Source organism: Gossypium arboreum, chromosome 3 (assembly GCF_025698485.1).
Source record: "Gossypium arboreum isolate Shixiya-1 chromosome 3, ASM2569848v2, whole genome shotgun sequence".
NCBI classification, from domain to species: domain Eukaryota; kingdom Viridiplantae; phylum Streptophyta; class Magnoliopsida; order Malvales; family Malvaceae; genus Gossypium; species Gossypium arboreum.
In genome coordinates, this window is record NC_069072.1 from 1433164 (window position 1) to 1449314 (window position 16151).

A 16151-nucleotide genomic window follows, 5' to 3' on the forward strand; every position below is an offset into this window, starting at 1 on the left:
TATATTTATTTTCTTTAAATTAAGAGTTATTTTCCTTAATTTAATATATTATTTATTTTATTATTTTCTACATGTAATTATCTTGTTGGGTTATCTAAGTAATAAATTATATTTTATTAGAAATATTTCACATATATAATTTCATATTATCTCGGTACTATCACTAAATCTATAAGAAAAAGCATATTGAAAAAAAGAACAAAGATTGAAGGTCAAAAAGCTCAAAGATACAATTATTTTGACAAAACATACAAATGTTAGTGGTCAAATTTTTCATTAAGTCTTTCTAAAAGTGATTTAGTATATTTGAATATTTAGTATAAATGTATGTACAATTTTGATTTGAGATAAAAGTAATATTTAGTTTTTAAACTTTGTAATTTTTTAATTTAATCCTGAAATTTTCTCTTTTGGTCTACATTAGTTTTTGAAGTTAGTAATTTTTCTTTAAAAATTAAAAACATCAAGTGATGATATAGCATAATTTTAAAGTGTTACAACATCATACTTTAATGGCATCTATGTTTAGGGATCAAATTCAGAAAAATTGTCAAATTTTGAGATTAATGTGAACAAAAAATTCAAAGATCAAAATGAAAAAGTTATCAAATTTAGGGACTAAATATTGCTTTGACCCTTTTTTATTGTAATTAACATAGATAGACATGACGTTATTTTAAGTTTACTTATTATTTGTTTTCATAAATAGAAATAATTAAATCAAAGGCGAAATTTTATAGATGTAATTCAGGCAATCGCTTGTCCTAATTAAAATTTTATGTATATTGAATTAACTTTTATTTATTAATAAATTAAAATAGAAAAAGCTAATTGTGCAAAATTAAAATAGAATAAAACAAAATTTTGAGGATGAATTAGAAATGATTTCAAGTTTAAAGGATCGAACTTGCAAAATTACAGCTTTGTTTATACTCCTCCCACAATTTCATTTCTTAATAATTGGAACAGAAAAAAGAAGGAAAAGGCAAACTGCCCAAATCAGGAAAAGAAAAATCTCCAACCTTTAAAACGCGCGCGTTGCGGTCGCCATTGCAGTTGCAGAGAGAGTATAATCCAATCTCTAAACCTTAAGGAAGATGAACAAAGAAGAGTCGAAAATCGAAACCCAAAATCAAAACCCTAATTCCAACTCTAACCCTAACAATCAAAACCAAATCCAAGGATCCAAAGGGAAATCATGCAAGGGTTGCCTTTATTACTCTTCCGCTCTTAAATCTAAATCCCAAAACCCTACTTGCGTTGGCATCCCTAGAACTCTCCAACAAGGTCTCTTTCTCTCTCTTTTCCATTTTATATGCTTTTTTTATGGGTATGGACTGAATTAAACTTATGATTAGTACCTAGGTACATAATTGGGGAATCTGAATTGGAAGCTTCAAAGGAAGGCCGTACACTCACTGATTTCAAGTATGCTTGTGTTGGTTACTCGGTTTACTTAGATAATAAAGATTCTTCAGCTGATAATCAATCTGATAAACCAGTTGAACTACCATTTTGTGTTGGTCTCGAGGTATTTCCTTTTGCACTTCCATTTTTCTATCTTCCTTTTGCATGGTTTGGGGATTGTCGGTTTTGGTAAAAAGTTTGTATTTTGTGTTGTATTTGAATTGTGTGGGGATTATTAAGGGTTAATTGCACTTGACATCATCAAGCTATGGCTTGAATGATTGAGTTGTAAGTGCCAGCTCAAACCTGTAGTTGATAGGGGTGTAAATGAGAAACTGGTGCTCACAAGTTATTCGGGTTTGACTTGAAACAAACTTGAATTTTATTTGGTAATTATTGAGCCAAGGTTGAACTCGAGCTCGAGCTATTGATTGAGCCGAAGTCGAGCACTGTAATGCTTTCATTTTAATATCTTTTTTATATTATAAAATTATATTTTTACACTTAATGTACAGAAAGAGATTAATTATGAACAAGCTCGAGCTCAAGTAATGAGCTTAGAAATTGAGTTGATCTCAAGCCAAGTATCAAGCTCTGAATTTTGAGTTAAGCTCCATTAGTCGTAGAGTATATTTTAAGCACATAGGTGAAATTGCAAACATAGGTACACAGAGTTCAAATTGCAAACATGTGTGTACCTGTGAACTACTTGGATCTAACGTGTTAGAGAGCACTCTGACAGTCTGTTTTTTAGTATGTTAGATTCAAACTGTTCATACAGTAGGTACACACTTATGTACAATTTGATCACATGTTTTATAAATGCTCCACGGTGAATCTAAATTGATTTTTAACGCCTAAACTGGCGTTTAAGTTGATGGAAGGTCATGATTGATATAGTATTGATACTTTATGGATTCTAGGAAATAGTCTAGGAATGTTTGGTACATTTATCCCCTTTTTTAATTTTCTCCTGGAAATTTAGTCTATTGTTTATTGGTTTCTATGATGCTCTACATGAATGCTTTGTGCTCAAAGGCTTTAAGGATTTGAATTGAAGGAAATAGATTCTCTATTTATGTCTTTGCAAATTTCTTATGTGGTTAGTTTGCCTTCATCTCTTGTGGTTTGGAGATTGGTGATAATATGTGGTGGGTAACTCGATCATCTGTTGGCCCCCCCACAAAGATAATTTAGGTTTTTAAAGGACTGGAACGAACCACGAGCAGTCCAACAGTTCTAAAATATATTCCATCCCGTATATGTCTTCTGTTGAATACTAAACTACTACATTTACCTGTTGCTTCAGGTATTGTTGGACAGAACAGCTGCTTCAAACGATCACGTTCCTGCCAATATCCATAAAAACAAAGGTATTTGAATTGAAATCACTCCATTTCAAATTCGTCTTTTCTTGTGCATGTGTGAGGAAACAGTCGTGAGTCTGAGAATGGTGTTACACTGATAATGTAAAGTCCTGAGCTCTTTGCACTAGTTCTTGATGGAACTCATAAAGAATATTTCTGGGTGTCTATCTCTTGTTGCATGCTATTCACAAACATGATATAGTCGCAGGCCGGAGTTAATCATCAGTTAGAATTCTGGATCATTACTTTGAGTTCAAAAGATTTGTGTTTAAGCATTGACCAAACCATATGCATGAGAGCTATTTCATTAAAAAGTAGAAGCAAAGATAGAGTCAAAATCAGTAACCCCAAATACTCCTAGGAGCAATTTGTTGTTTGGATTTGGTGATTCTTTAGGGAAGGTCTTTCGAAGAGAAGAGAACAGTGAAGAGAATAGAGATAATGCAGAAGAGCCAAAAAAAAAAAAGGAGGGGGGGGATATATTGGAATTTTAATGGGGAAAAACTATTGTTGTTCAAGCAGGACCGGCCAGTCGAACCGGTAAATGGTTGGTATACCGGTCCGGATAGAGGGCTTGGACTGGTTTTAGAGTGAATCACTTGAAACTGGGAAAAAGCCATTAGAACCTGTTTGTTTATGTTTTTAGCCCAAATTTCATGGACCAAACCGGAAAAAAAAAACCATTCTAAGAACCAACTGGTCCAACTGAGCCCAAATCCTTTAAAATTAACCACTTAAATTTGGGTTTAAATTTGAATTTGGAATTTATAATTGAGTTTGTCATTATTGCTATTTAATTGTGTTTTTTTCTTTTTTCTAATTTTACTTATTTTTCTGAATTTTTCTTTTTTTAATTTCTGGACTGGTAAGACTGGCAGTCAAACTGGGAATTGGTGGTCTAATTTAGGGGTGTTATCGAGCTGAGCCGAGCCCAAATACTGTCAAGCTCGAGCTTGAGCTTGACTCGAAATTCAAAACTTGATACTCGGCTTGAGCTTGATCAAACATCTATTTTTAAGCTCGAGCTTGACTCAATAATTAAGTTTAGGGTTAATAATAAATATTAAGAGCAATAACGTAATTTAATAATATAAAGCTCGATAATGCTCGTGAGCTGTTCGTGTCTAGTATTATTAAGCTTGAATTCAGCTCTATCTTGAGCTCGGTTCAATAATTACCAAATCGAGTTTGTATTTTTTTTGAATCGAAGAATGCAGATGAATAGAGAGAAGAGACAGGGAAATCTCATTCATATGTTTTCTTTTCTATCATTAGTGTTTCTTATATTTCCTCACTTGCAGATACTCATGTGCTTCCTCAACCTCGAACCCAAAGGTCGACACCATCGACAGGAGATGAGTTCTATAACAGGCAAGCATTTCTCGAAATTTGGGATCTCTTAGATGCATTTCCTGTTTTTTCCTAATATATATTTTCAAAAAAGGAAGAGCCCCTAAATTGCCGGCTATCAAAAATACAGATTCAAAAGGAATGCAGGCCTTGTAGCATCGGGTGTCGTCAAGAATATGAATAAAATCGGAAACCGCATCAAAGAAACTCTTGACGACATTCTGTATAGGCGACCAAAGTAAGATTTCCTATTAGTAGTATTATGATTATATGTATACTGAGAAGAAATTCTATTGTTTTAGTTCTTTTTGGTCTATGGATTAAATTATTGAACCCTTTTGTTCAAGGCTAGAAGATGATGATGCCATTGACTGCTGTAATGATAAATGAATACATTTTTGTTTTGAGTACATGAAGTAGCTGCCTGCCATTGATGGAAGCTTGTTTATTTAGAAAAGCTCATCCTTTGATTATTATAGTTGCTAAATTGCTATGAATTTTGATGCTTTACTATTGATGGATAGAATATATATTCATTGCTATTTTAGCCTTTTGATTTTAGCCCACCTATTATAAGGATTAGATTAATTTAATCATCGATAATTGATTAAGGTTAAATTTTAATGGAGTTAATATTTTTTTTTACAGACGGAGTTAATATTTATTGTTATAAAAAAAAAAAGAAGAAGCCATTTTCAGATTATTTGTAAGATGAATGTTTTAACATGTTTCTTTTTATAAGAATCGGATCAAATTAATTTTTCATATTAAATGGATCAATTTAATCCTTGTATGAATTAAAAGAACTAAATAATGTCAAATTTGAATAAAGTTAATACTTATTATTTGAATAATATCATTTACTGTTAACCAAAATTAATATTTTAAAGGTTTTTATAATTTTACAAATGAAATTATTTATTTTAAGTTAAACTGTAAATAAAAAATGCAATTTTAAAATTGTAAATGCTAATTTTGTTACATTTTACTTTGTTTTAATTTTTAATATAATAGGGATTACGGGAAGATTGATTACGGATAAAAGGCGATAATTATTGGATAAAAGGGAAAATGAATCTATCTGATAGTTACTGGACTAATTTGATTCAATTTTTATAGGTACTTTCGTTTTAGTAAATAATAGTTTGCTTAGTGAGAAAAGAAGTTCTCGAAAAAAAATCCTACAATTTCTTTTTATTTTTATTTGAATAAAATGGATTCTAATTTCTTTTAAAATGTAGAAATTCCCAAAAAATGGGATTTTTGTTTCTAGTACTCAAGTCTTGACAATATTGTTGAATTTTATTTTTCTTTGAAGTTGAAAATTTCATAAATAGATAATTTTACATTAAAATAAAATATTTTATGTCCATATAGTGAATTCGAGGAACCATTGTCGGATATAAAATATCCAAATCCATTTTATAAAAATTACTTTCAACACAATTATGCTATAGACGTATCAATTGGTCACAAATGGTTGAATTTGGGTGATATAAAATTGAGTTATCCGAATTTTTTAATTTTTCTCGTCATTTTCAGTTTGTATTAAATTTTAAGTTTGAATACTTGAGACATGAGTATGAACTCGAATCATTTTGAGTTTTAATTAATTTTAAATTTATATTGAATTTGATTTTTATTAATTAAGATTTAAGTTGTACAAGTTTAATTGTTAATTTTTTAATGATCAAATTAAATTAAGTTTAATTTATATTTTTGTTGAAGGGTGAATAATTTCTTTTGAAGAAGTTTTCAAAATGTTGTCCATCAAAAGTTGAGACATCCTCAATAAGTTAGAATTGACTTCGGGATAATTTTAATTGATTGAATCCAATTTTTAAATTCATGTTAGAATCTCAACACACTAATACTTTTAGAATCGAATCGATAGTTAAACTGATCAGACCATTAATTTACTAAACTGATCAATTTAATAAAAGTAATAATATTAAAAACTAATTAATCCTATGAACCGATTTATACCAACTCATGACTCTAATCAATTTTCTGAGTCAACCGATTCAACTCGGTACAATCCGGTTTAAACATTCTTACCACAAACAATTTGTTATGGCGCCTTCAACTCTGGCGACTCTATAAAATTCTCCCTCGTTTTCCTCGCGGGTCTTTTTCTTTTCTCTTTAATTTTATTTTCTTTCCTTCGTTGGCTCTCTTTTCAGACACAAATTGATCGAGTTTTTTCCTCGTTTTCCTTTGCAATCAATCCGAAATTTTTAAAATTTTCACTCTTTTGGTCCATCAATCTCAGATTCGAAAAAAAAAAAATTATGAGCGCGTATAAACGCGTGGTTCAATTAGGGTTTGATGCGTATTCAAGTTCCCTCGTTAACAAAATTGGATCCCGGCAGATTTCTCAACTTGTTAAATCCAACGGAAAGCGTGCATTTCTCGTCGATACATTGGCTCTGGTAATCCTTTTTATTTTTCTTAAGAGTTTCCTGTTTGGTTGCCGGGAAAAAAACTGAGAGAAATCTGGTTTGAATAGTTGAGAGAAATCTGGTTTGAATAATTTCTTGTAATTAGGAGGATAATTGGAGTTTGTATAGTGATTACTGCTTTTAAGTATTACACTTGAATGAAATCTGGTTTTCTTACTGTCCGACATGGAATTTAGTTTTTGAAAATAAAATAGAAATGGTATTTACTTAATTTGTTTCGTCTCTTTTTTTCAAGTTTATGAGTTATTTGAACATTTGATAGGTTCGAAGTTTGGAAGCGCAAGGCGTGCCATCAAAACAAGCAGAGGCAATAACAGCAGCAATCACCGAAGTGTTAAACGACAGCTTGGAGAATGTTTCTCATTCTTTTGTTTCTAAAGCAGAAATGCAGAAGGTAAGAGGATATATTTATGATTTTCCTTTTGGTTTTTTGTTTTCGGTACTCAAGACTGTTTAATGTTTTCTCTATTAAGTATGATCTTCATCAGCTAGTTGATATTTTCTTCTTGTTTTACTTTGTAGATTGAGATGCTCCAAGAAGCCAATTTGTCAAAGTTTAAATCTGAAGTAAAAAGTTCTCAGGTACTCCTATCTGAATCGGCAAAGCTGGACTTGTTATTATGTTTGCATTATTTAGATAACTACCATTTGGTTCAAACCAAACACTTCCTATCAATCGCTTACTGAGTTTAGTATTTGGGATTCAATTCTATTTGAATCAATGATCTCATGGCACTGAAGTTTTTTTTCCTTGCGTGTCAACTTTAGTGTTGCTTGTTGGATAAGGTCTAACACGAGTATATTCAATTTTATTCTTAGTTTTTTTCATATTTAACGTCTGAATGTGTGTTGGACAGAATCACTTAAACAAAGCTGAATAATTGAACATAGAATATTGCTATTTCTAATGTTGAGTCATTTAGGGTAAGTGTGGTTCTATACTTCTATTTGGAATTTCTTAAGTGCTTTTTTGCTCCAGTAATTTCTCCTTTTGCCCTTCTATTGATGATAGCTCGGGTTTAGAGAAGGAAGGAGGTTAAGGAGAAAGTTGACATGAATAATCTCGTATCAAAGGAGAGTGTAGGTTAGAGAACACTATAGGAGGTGAAGATGCTTCAATGGTGGTTGACAACATATCAAGTACAGGGTTTAAGATGGAGTACAGAGTTTTTTGGCAGTTTTATCAGATCCTGTTGAAATTGAAAGAGAATTCTTCTCATTGAGCTTGTTTGGATCAACTTTTAAGATTTGGCCCTTGTTAGGAAGTTTTTTCTCATGATTAGATGTTATAGTGATTCTCATATTAAGTTATTCTAAATGTTCTTTTTAGTTCTAATGCATCCATTGTAAATTATCATTGAGAGTGGAACAACAGATGGTTATGCAAATACTTATAGTCTTTGTGTGGTTCCTTACAAGTGTTTCTTTTTAATGCAGGATTATCATTTTTCTATGTTGCAACGTGAAACTGAAAAACTTCGAGGTGACATAGAAAAAATGCAAAGTGAACTAAGGCATGTTTTGTGGAGCATAAGGCAATGTATTTTTAACTTCTTTAAAAATTTACTGGCTTGATTTTATACAACTGGTCTCTCAAACAGGTATGAAATTGACAAGGTCACTGCCGGGCAGCGCCTGGATTTAAATCTTGAAAGAGGGTAGGTCAACTTAAATTTCTTCTCTTCATTACAGTACTTGCTTTCTTCTGTTACTTCAGCGGTCATGCATTTATTTTCCTAACTCTGAACTGATTTTAGGCGCATACGTGATGAACTAGCCAATCAAAATGCAGAAACTACGAACCTGACAAACAAGCTAGATAGAGTGAGCTTGCTTGTTTATGTTCATTTGAAAACCTCTATTTAGCTGACATTCAGATATTAACCCAATATTGAATTGTCTACAGGAAATTCATGCCTTGAGAGCACAGTTGGAAGCAGCAAAATATGATGTGATTAAGTACTGCATAGGTACCCTTGTCTCCATATCTGCTGTCGGCCTAGCTGTACTTCGCATCTTGATGTAGCATTACATCTGTTTCGGGTAATGCCAACTTTCCCTTCATAAACCTCAAATTTCATTCTTTTTTTCGGGCAACTTTAATACTCAGGGAAAAATGGGTGAGAATTACGTTTTTCATAGCATGGTTGTCTAAGTTGGCCAGGGAAGACAATTCCCAGTTGTCCGGAACAATTATCAGTGCTTCTTTTAGGATTAAGCACTGTTTATTACTGTACAACCTTGTTTACTTGGTATGTTCTAAATTTTAATGCTATCCTAGGAAAGGCTAGGGAGATAGTTGTAACTTGACCTAGTTCTTATTAGACCATGTAAAAGGCCTGTTTTCACCCTCTTGAATATAGGGCTCGTAATTGCCTTTCTGGCTAGTTGATATACAATGACAAAGGGGAAAAAATAAAGTTTGAAATGTTTTCATTTTTCGATTTGTGATCTTTATACGTGGTTTGCTTGAGTTTTATGATGATGATCTTGATGACTGCAAATGCTTGATTTAACAGTTCATATAAGGTTTCTTTGATTGTTTGATAGCAATTAAGTCTATAAATGGTAGGCTTCTTCAACATCTTCATTCATTCCTTAAATACCATATAGGGAAAAAAAAACATTTATTTTGAATTTTGTTAGAAAATATATTTTCATTTAAATTATTTTTAACTCTTAGGCATATAGGATAATTTCAAACTAAAATATATCATTAATTATTAATCATCTTGAGACTTTCTAATTTCTGAACACTGAAGATTTAGTTTATCTTAAACTTATGTTTAATTATTATCAAATTAAATTCTAATTAAGTAGATGATAAATATTTTAAACATGATCTTTTTAATTATGTATTAGCCTTGAGATAAATTTACTTATTAAATTATCCTCATCTAAATTACTTAGAAAATAATGATTTAAAATTTAAAAATTTGTATATATAATTATCACTGATAAGATTTTATAAACAAAAACTTATCTCTATTTATTTGAAAGACACATCTTATGATTAGTATATGATAACGTCAAGAAATTTGCTACTACCTTTAGACATAAAATGAATTTGCACAATTAATAGTTAAATTTTATAGCTTAATTGTATTTGGAAAGTGGTCTTTAAATTTTCTATAAACAAATTCATTAAGTTTTCTATAAACAAATTGTCTACTGTTTAATTAATAATTATATTTCCCATACCATTTTTTAACCTACATTTGTCCCCTTTTTGTCTGACTCAAATAGTCTTGCCAAACTTCCCTAGATATTGTATGCATAGTAGGGTTAATATTAAAAACATATAACTAAGGTTAAAATGGATCAAGCAATTGGTCCTCTTTCTTTGAACTATATAAATTGGGGGTAAAGTGCAATATTACCATTATATAAAATTTGAAGAGACTGCTAACTGAGTTTTAGCTCAGCTGGCATCAGCATTGTTGCCAGTGGAAGAGGGTGTGGGCTCGAGTGTGTTTATCCTCCTAAGCGTTAGGGAGGAATTATGGGTAGTTTTAGATATTGTATAAAAAAAAATGAAGGGACTAAATAATATTTTTATCATTTTAGGGGGTCAAGGTCCCAATATGCCCTGTTTAAATGCCAAACAATTATGCCATGCCTCTCTCGAGTAAAATTATAAAAGGTGTAGAAATCTACAAAATCTGGCTTAATAATTCATTTGATTGTCAACAAAACTGGGCATTAGACAGTGCAAACTGTGGGAAAATAGTTCCATTTTTGGATGTGAGTTGACTTTTCTGTCTTCAATCATTGATGTATTATATTTATTGATGGTCTAATTGTGAAGTTCATCCCTCAATTTTAACAAAATTGAGAAGTTACTCTCTCTAGTTTGCTAGAATTGGAACCTTGTGCTTTACAAAAATTGATAAGTTAGTCCATTTATTGGTAAACGATGAATTGCTGATTTTTGCTAATTTATTGCGTATAAATTGTAGAATTGCTAACTTTTACTAATTTCGTGTACATAAATTGTTGAACTACTAATTTTCAGATTAACAATTTAATAGTAAAATTTAGCTTTGTTAATTAAACTAACTTCCTAATTTTCGTAAAGTTGGTGGATGAAATTCATAATTAAACTTTTATTAATTCATTGCAAAGGGTTCTAATAATTCATATTTGGATGATATCAGCTGCCAGGGAAGCTGCCTATTTTGCAATTTCATTTTACAAGCTTGCATCACAAACCCTTTGCGTTGCATTGAATTCTGAGTTTGATTGACTTATTCATATAATTAGGTTTGGTCAAATTTGATTTTAGTCCCTGTATTATGCTTTGATTTTAGTCCCTGTATTATGCTTAAATTTGATATTTAGTCTTAGACATTAATTTGGTCCTCCACTTTTATAGTATCTTTAGTTTTTAATTATTCTAGTTGAAGACCAACCTGAATTATTTTCTTAAAAAACTTTTTTATCAACCAATCATGATTTACTAGATCTTTTTGTGTGAGTTTTTTTTTTTTTTTTTGGTACAAGAGGAAAAAGATTATGACTAGCCTTGTCGAGGCCAAGTTCACTTTAGATCAATCATCATGTAGCCTTTGAAAGATTTCATCCGGGGGGTTGCAGATAAACACACCTGCCCCGATGCCTTGAAAATGTCATTGCTGCCATACCATCAGCAACTTGATTACTCTTCAGGAGCGTTGAATGAGATCTTTAATTGCTCATAACACAACTGAGTGGTGGACCTCCATTGTCTCCGCTTGAATCAAATGGATAGCTGCCATACTATCCTAATTTGTTGAAGGCCTAGACTCCAAGCTAATTGGAGACCCTCCTACATTCCCCAAAGCTCAGCATTAAGAGCAGAGCAACAACTAATATATTTAGAGAAACCAGAAGTCCACTTACCATGCTTGTCCCGGAATACTTCCCCGGCTGAAGCATTCCCAGACACTCCGCACACAGCACCATCAGTCTTCACCTTATGCCATTCATCCTCCGGTGGATTCCACCTAATTAATTTACAAGCTTTGGTTTGTCTTTGCCCGATCGAGCTTGCCAAATCCTTATTGAGATGAAAATACTCATCCCTCGTTCTGTAACTTTTCTCCAAGATACTAATCCCCTCAATGAAATCTGCATTAAACACCGAATTGTTCCTTCTAATCCATAAGTGTCGACAAATAGCACCAAACAGAGTCGGCCAATCATTAGGATTACAAACAAAATAATTGGATTCGATAGATTAATCCCAAACCACTCCAAACTGATGTTAAAAAATTCATCTTGTTTATTCGGTTTGATCACTACCAACTATGTCACCACAGCTGAAGAGTCTCAGTACATGATTAACGGTTTCTGTCGAATGCCCACACACCTTACCGCTTGCATCCGAAGTAAGATGCTATAATAAAAATAGAATAATCAAACTATGTCAAATTAAAGCATAAAGAGTAAATCCTTAACTATAAATAAACATAACAAGAGAAAAAAAGTGAGAGTATCTATCAAGAATTTTTAGCTTTTCCTATTATTAAATGAATTAATTAAACTCTTGTAATATTAAAATGAATTAAATAAAGTCAAATTGTAACAAGTTAATATTTATTGTCTAAAAATAACATTGAATTTTCAATTTTTTTGTTTGTAGTCTAAAAGATTTATTAATCCTATTAAATTGTAATTGTTGAATAGAAATTCAAGGATTTTAGATTCGGATTGGTGGTCCATAGTCAGGCTATCGGTTGGTCAGTCCAATTAATCTGTTCAGTTCAATTAAATAAATCATTAAAAAGTTAATAAAAATTAAAAATACATATAAAATTCGGTTTAACTTTTTGCTCTTTTCAACTCGTCTATACTAGTTTAAAACTTTTTTTGGATCAATGTCCCTATTAATCTCGATCCAACAGATCGATTGAGTTCAAATGATTTGGACTTTGTTAAAATTTAACTTTAATTTTATTTTTGGTACAACTGTGATTTGAATTTAAGATATTCTTAAAGAAACTAAACACTCAATTATGAAATTCTTAACCATAATTTTTTATAGTATAAAAATTAAAAATAAACTAATTTAAACCCATCCTTATAACATAACCAAGCATTACAATCTAAACAAATGGCAAAACAAAAAAAAAATTTAAAATTTTCAATCACCATCAAAGGGCGGCTATACCAATATCGCCCTACCATTACCAATACCAAGTTTATCATTTTTGTTTTAGTGAAAATAGTGTGGTCCACTAAAATGGTATTGAGAGGGCTAGTTTGAGTCATTGACCTATTTTTCTCTTCTTTTTTTGTCAATTTTCATGGGGGACATTGGGGTCTCTAGGCATTTACACCACTGACTCAGCACCCATTAATACATTTTTAACCATTTTGATCCAGATATTTCAACAACTTGTTCTTTATTTCCTGGTCTCTAAAAATAAAAATCTATGCTACATTTCAATTTTGACATTTATTCAAGTATAAGAATATAATTTATCAACTGAATTACATCTATGAAGTGGTAAAATATATATATTTAAGCCCTTAATCAATGTTTTTAGAATTATACATGTGATCTAGTAGATTTGATCGGTCTAATTATTTTGATAAATAAAATTATTAAAAGCTCAGAAAAATAAAAAAATTATTACAAAAATCTTGCTCCAACTAAGTCGGTTCTGTCCGTCCGGTTGAAACATTATTGCCTTTCTGTTGATGTTAATTTTGAATTAATCCTTCAACAATTCCTAGGTTAAATTATGATTTTAGTTTTATATTGTGATCAAATTTTGGTTTTAATATCTATCTTTAGATTTGACGTTTTCTGATTTTTTAATTCTATAAAAAATCCAATCTATTGAAGTATTTTTAGGATGAACTCATATGGGTGTTAACTGTTAACTAACTGATAACATTATAGAAATAAAGATTAACTTCTATCAAATCAAAATGTAAAGACAAAATTTTAAATTTAAGTATAGTAAAAGGACCAAGGTTGTAATTTGACCGTTAAATATATCAGTCCAAACCCTTATGGCCGGCTGAACTATTTTGAACGTGTCAAAAACAACATGAAAGTAACCATTTTCAAAGTTTGAATTTTTTAAAAAATAATAATAAATTAATAATAATAGTAGAAATTATAAAATTCAACTTGTAAATTTCGCCCTCCTCGTTAAAAATCTGCTGCTAATAAAATGACCAAAAAAAGTCTAAAAGGAAATATAAAAGAAAAAAAACCTAGAAATGAAAGCCTACCTAATTTCCGTAATTAGACCCTTAAATTCTAGAAACTAAACACTATAAACCCTAATAAAAAGCTAACCCTAATAAGAGTTAAAACTAAACCGGGTTCTTGTTAAACTCAAAAGCTTGGAACAACCGGGGTCAACTCATCCGGTTCTTTCCCTGCTAACTCTTTCTTTTTCCTCATTTCCAAAACTTTCCTATGACTATTGGAGTGCATGTCACCGGAAAAAGTGGGGCTACAAGCAGGTCTGTACTCGGGATAGAGCCGACCGGACTTGTAACGAACCCCGCAAGCATTACATAAGGTTTTGGCACCGAGTGGACCGGTTCTCCATTGCGGAGTCTTTTGAACTTGGCAATGACTACATCTTCGTTGGAAAGCGTTCCCGTTGGATTGAACGACCGATTTTCTCCGTTGTTTCTTTGTCGGCGGTTCAGTGGTGTCACCCAAATTGGGTTTTTGAGTTGGTGTCGAAGAAATTGAAAATCCCGAAGAAGTGCTTGATGACGAAGCCGTTGTTGTCGAAGAAGTTGACGACTCAAAACGAGGGATTGACCCGACCGGCCATGTTTTGCCGGTTGGTTTAGCCCTTTTGCTTCTCGATTTTGATGGAATTGGTGATGAAAAACATGGAGTTTTCACAAAAACTGGTGCTGATTCTGGTTCAAACCGGGCTTGTGTTTGGTTCTTGGTTTGTTGCTTGAAAACAGGACATGAAAATGGTAGCACGGGAAAGGAATCGTCCACAAATTGTGATACCCATTCAAGCCCTGCAATCTCATCATCCTAAACACCAAAAAAAGAATCACCAAATTTAAAAAAAAAAAACACGAAATTTCAAAAAAAATCTAAAAAATGAATGAAAAAAATCGAAAATAAAAATAAAAGAATTGCATGAAAATATTTAAAATTGAATAAAAATGTAAATCACCAGTAAAAGAATGCAGGAAAATTTCAAAAAGTTCAAAAAATGAGTGCAAAAGATCAAAAGATGAAAAAAAAAATTAAAATGAAAATCGCCGGTGAAAGAATGCATGAAAATTTAAAAAAAAAAAAAGAAGTAAAAATGCATGAAAAAATAAAAAAAACAATAAAAAAATCCTGCAAATGATTAAAAAAAACCGGTAAAAGAATGCATGAAAAAATTCAAAAAAAAATCCAGAAATGAAAATTACCGGTACGGATAGTTCATTCGTAAGACCGGAATAAAAACTGCTTGAATTCGAGTTACTATCATCATCTGTTACTCTTTCTTCTTGAGAGAAAATAAGCGCAGAATTTTTCTCTTCATTTTCTTCTTCAAATTCTCCATTAGTAAAATCAAAAAAACAATCAACTGAGAATTCTTCACTCGAAACGCCACCGTTTAAGCTAAAAAAATCATCAAAAGCAACATGCTGGTTCTGGTTATGGCTGTTCTTCGTGAATTCTCCTCTTACACTTGATTTCAACGCTTTGGCTTCCATGCAAAGCTCCATTTTTCTATTATTATAATTAAATTCCCAAAATCATATATAGGATTAAACACATAAATTTTAAAACAACAAGAAAAAAAAAATAATAATTAAATTTTACATATACATATAATATAACTTTATGAAATAATTACCTGATAAAGATGAAGAATATGAAGAAGAAGAAGAAGAAGAAGAAGAACGAAAGTAGGAAACTGATGGGAAAAAAGGTAAAGAGTTGGTTAAGGCTTTGTTGAAGGGCGAAACTAATGCTAAAATTGATTTTAATGGCCTATCCCTTTTTTTTTATTACAATTTTTCAAATTATTTATACCCAAAAATATAAAAGAGTCTTTTTTGAAGAGCTTGACTATTCTGTGGTGGCCTTGTTTGGACCGAATCCATTATTTTTTCCACAAAGATTTCTTTTTCTTTTTTCTTTTTTTATTTTTCGATTGTTTCATGTTCATTGGATTTGCTTTTGACATATGTCTCTTTTCTACTTTTTCTTTATTATTTTTATTTTCTTAATTATTTATTTTAAAAATATGCATACAAATATAATTCACCCTACTAAATTTATTTACATTATCTAACGTAAGTTTTCGTTTATTTAATTTTTTTATAATAAGTAAAAATATAATATTTATTTTAATATTAACATAAGATAAATTTAAAAATTAAGAAAAATATTAGTGCGGAATTTTATGTGTGTTGAGCTTATATTATAAAATTATTTGAAATTTTGTATTGTTTTGAATAGTTCTAGATAAAAGTTAAAATTTTATTATTTTATTATTTTATTATTTTATTTTTAATAAAATTATAGATAATTTATTTTAAATATAAGAACATCAATTACTTATTTATCTATTTACCTTATTAACATTTG

The 16151-nt window shown here is 30.8% G+C and overlaps 3 protein-coding genes across 4 annotated transcripts; 2 read left to right on the forward strand and 1 right to left on the reverse strand.

Annotated features, from left to right (window-relative positions):
* Nucleotides 1-949: 949 nt before the first annotated feature.
* LOC108474560 (uncharacterized) lies at nucleotides 950-4581 on the forward strand. Its single transcript, XM_017776525.2, has 5 exons — nucleotides 950-1287; nucleotides 1359-1531; nucleotides 2717-2780; nucleotides 4076-4145; nucleotides 4255-4581. The coding sequence occupies exons 1-5, from the start codon at nucleotides 1098-1100 to the stop codon at nucleotides 4364-4366; spliced, it is 609 nt and encodes a 202-aa protein (XP_017632014.1). The 5' UTR covers nucleotides 950-1097; the 3' UTR covers nucleotides 4367-4581.
* A 1561-nt stretch (nucleotides 4582-6142) lies between these two features.
* On the forward strand, nucleotides 6143-11048 carry LOC108474763 (protein FMP32, mitochondrial-like). Of its 2 annotated transcripts, XM_017776777.2 has the most exons (8): nucleotides 6143-6556; nucleotides 6849-6980; nucleotides 7109-7168; nucleotides 8024-8100; nucleotides 8188-8244; nucleotides 8344-8410; nucleotides 8493-8629; nucleotides 10744-11048. In XM_017776777.2, the coding sequence occupies exons 1-7, from the start codon at nucleotides 6416-6418 to the stop codon at nucleotides 8610-8612; spliced, it is 654 nt and encodes a 217-aa protein (XP_017632266.1). In that variant the 5' UTR covers nucleotides 6143-6415; the 3' UTR covers nucleotides 8613-8629; nucleotides 10744-11048. The 2 variants fall into 2 exon arrangements, with proteins under 2 accessions (XP_017632266.1, XP_017632265.1); XM_017776776.2 differs by lacking the exon at nucleotides 10744-11048 and having other exon boundaries at nucleotides 8493-9030.
* Nucleotides 11049-13469: 2421 nt separating this feature from the next.
* Nucleotides 13470-15591, reverse strand: LOC108475417 (GATA transcription factor 5-like). The gene is made up of 3 exons (XM_017777378.2): nucleotides 15415-15591; nucleotides 14981-15287; nucleotides 13470-14591 (listed from the first exon to the last, which is right to left on the reverse strand). Exons 2-3 carry the CDS (start codon nucleotides 15281-15283, stop codon nucleotides 13920-13922), a joined length of 975 nt encoding a protein of 324 aa, XP_017632867.1. The 5' UTR covers nucleotides 15284-15287; nucleotides 15415-15591; the 3' UTR covers nucleotides 13470-13919.
* Between the last annotated feature and the right edge of the window lie 560 nt (nucleotides 15592-16151).

Coding starts and splice junctions, on each gene's coding strand:
- LOC108474560 (XM_017776525.2), top strand. CDS start 1,098: ATGAACAAAGAAGAGTCGAAAATCGAAACCCAAAATCAAAACCCTAAT. Junction 1,532..2,716: donor CATTTTGTGTTGGTCTCGAG/GTATTTCCTTTT, acceptor CTGTTGCTTCAG/GTATTGTTGGACAGAACAGC. Junction 4,146..4,254: donor GGAGATGAGTTCTATAACAG/GCAAGCATTTCT, acceptor TCAAAAATACAG/ATTCAAAAGGAATGCAGGCC.
- LOC108474763 (XM_017776777.2), top strand. CDS start 6,416: ATGAGCGCGTATAAACGCGTGGTTCAATTAGGGTTTGATGCGTATTCA. Junction 6,557..6,848: donor TCGTCGATACATTGGCTCTG/GTAATCCTTTTT, acceptor AACATTTGATAG/GTTCGAAGTTTGGAAGCGCA. Junction 8,245..8,343: donor GATTTAAATCTTGAAAGAGG/GTAGGTCAACTT, acceptor AACTGATTTTAG/GCGCATACGTGATGAACTAG.
- LOC108475417 (XM_017777378.2), bottom strand. CDS start 15,283: ATGGAGCTTTGCATGGAAGCCAAAGCGTTGAAATCAAGTGTAAGAGGA. Junction 14,592..14,980: donor CGAATGAACTATCCGTACCG/GTAATTTTCATT, acceptor TTTGGTGTTTAG/GATGATGAGATTGCAGGGCT.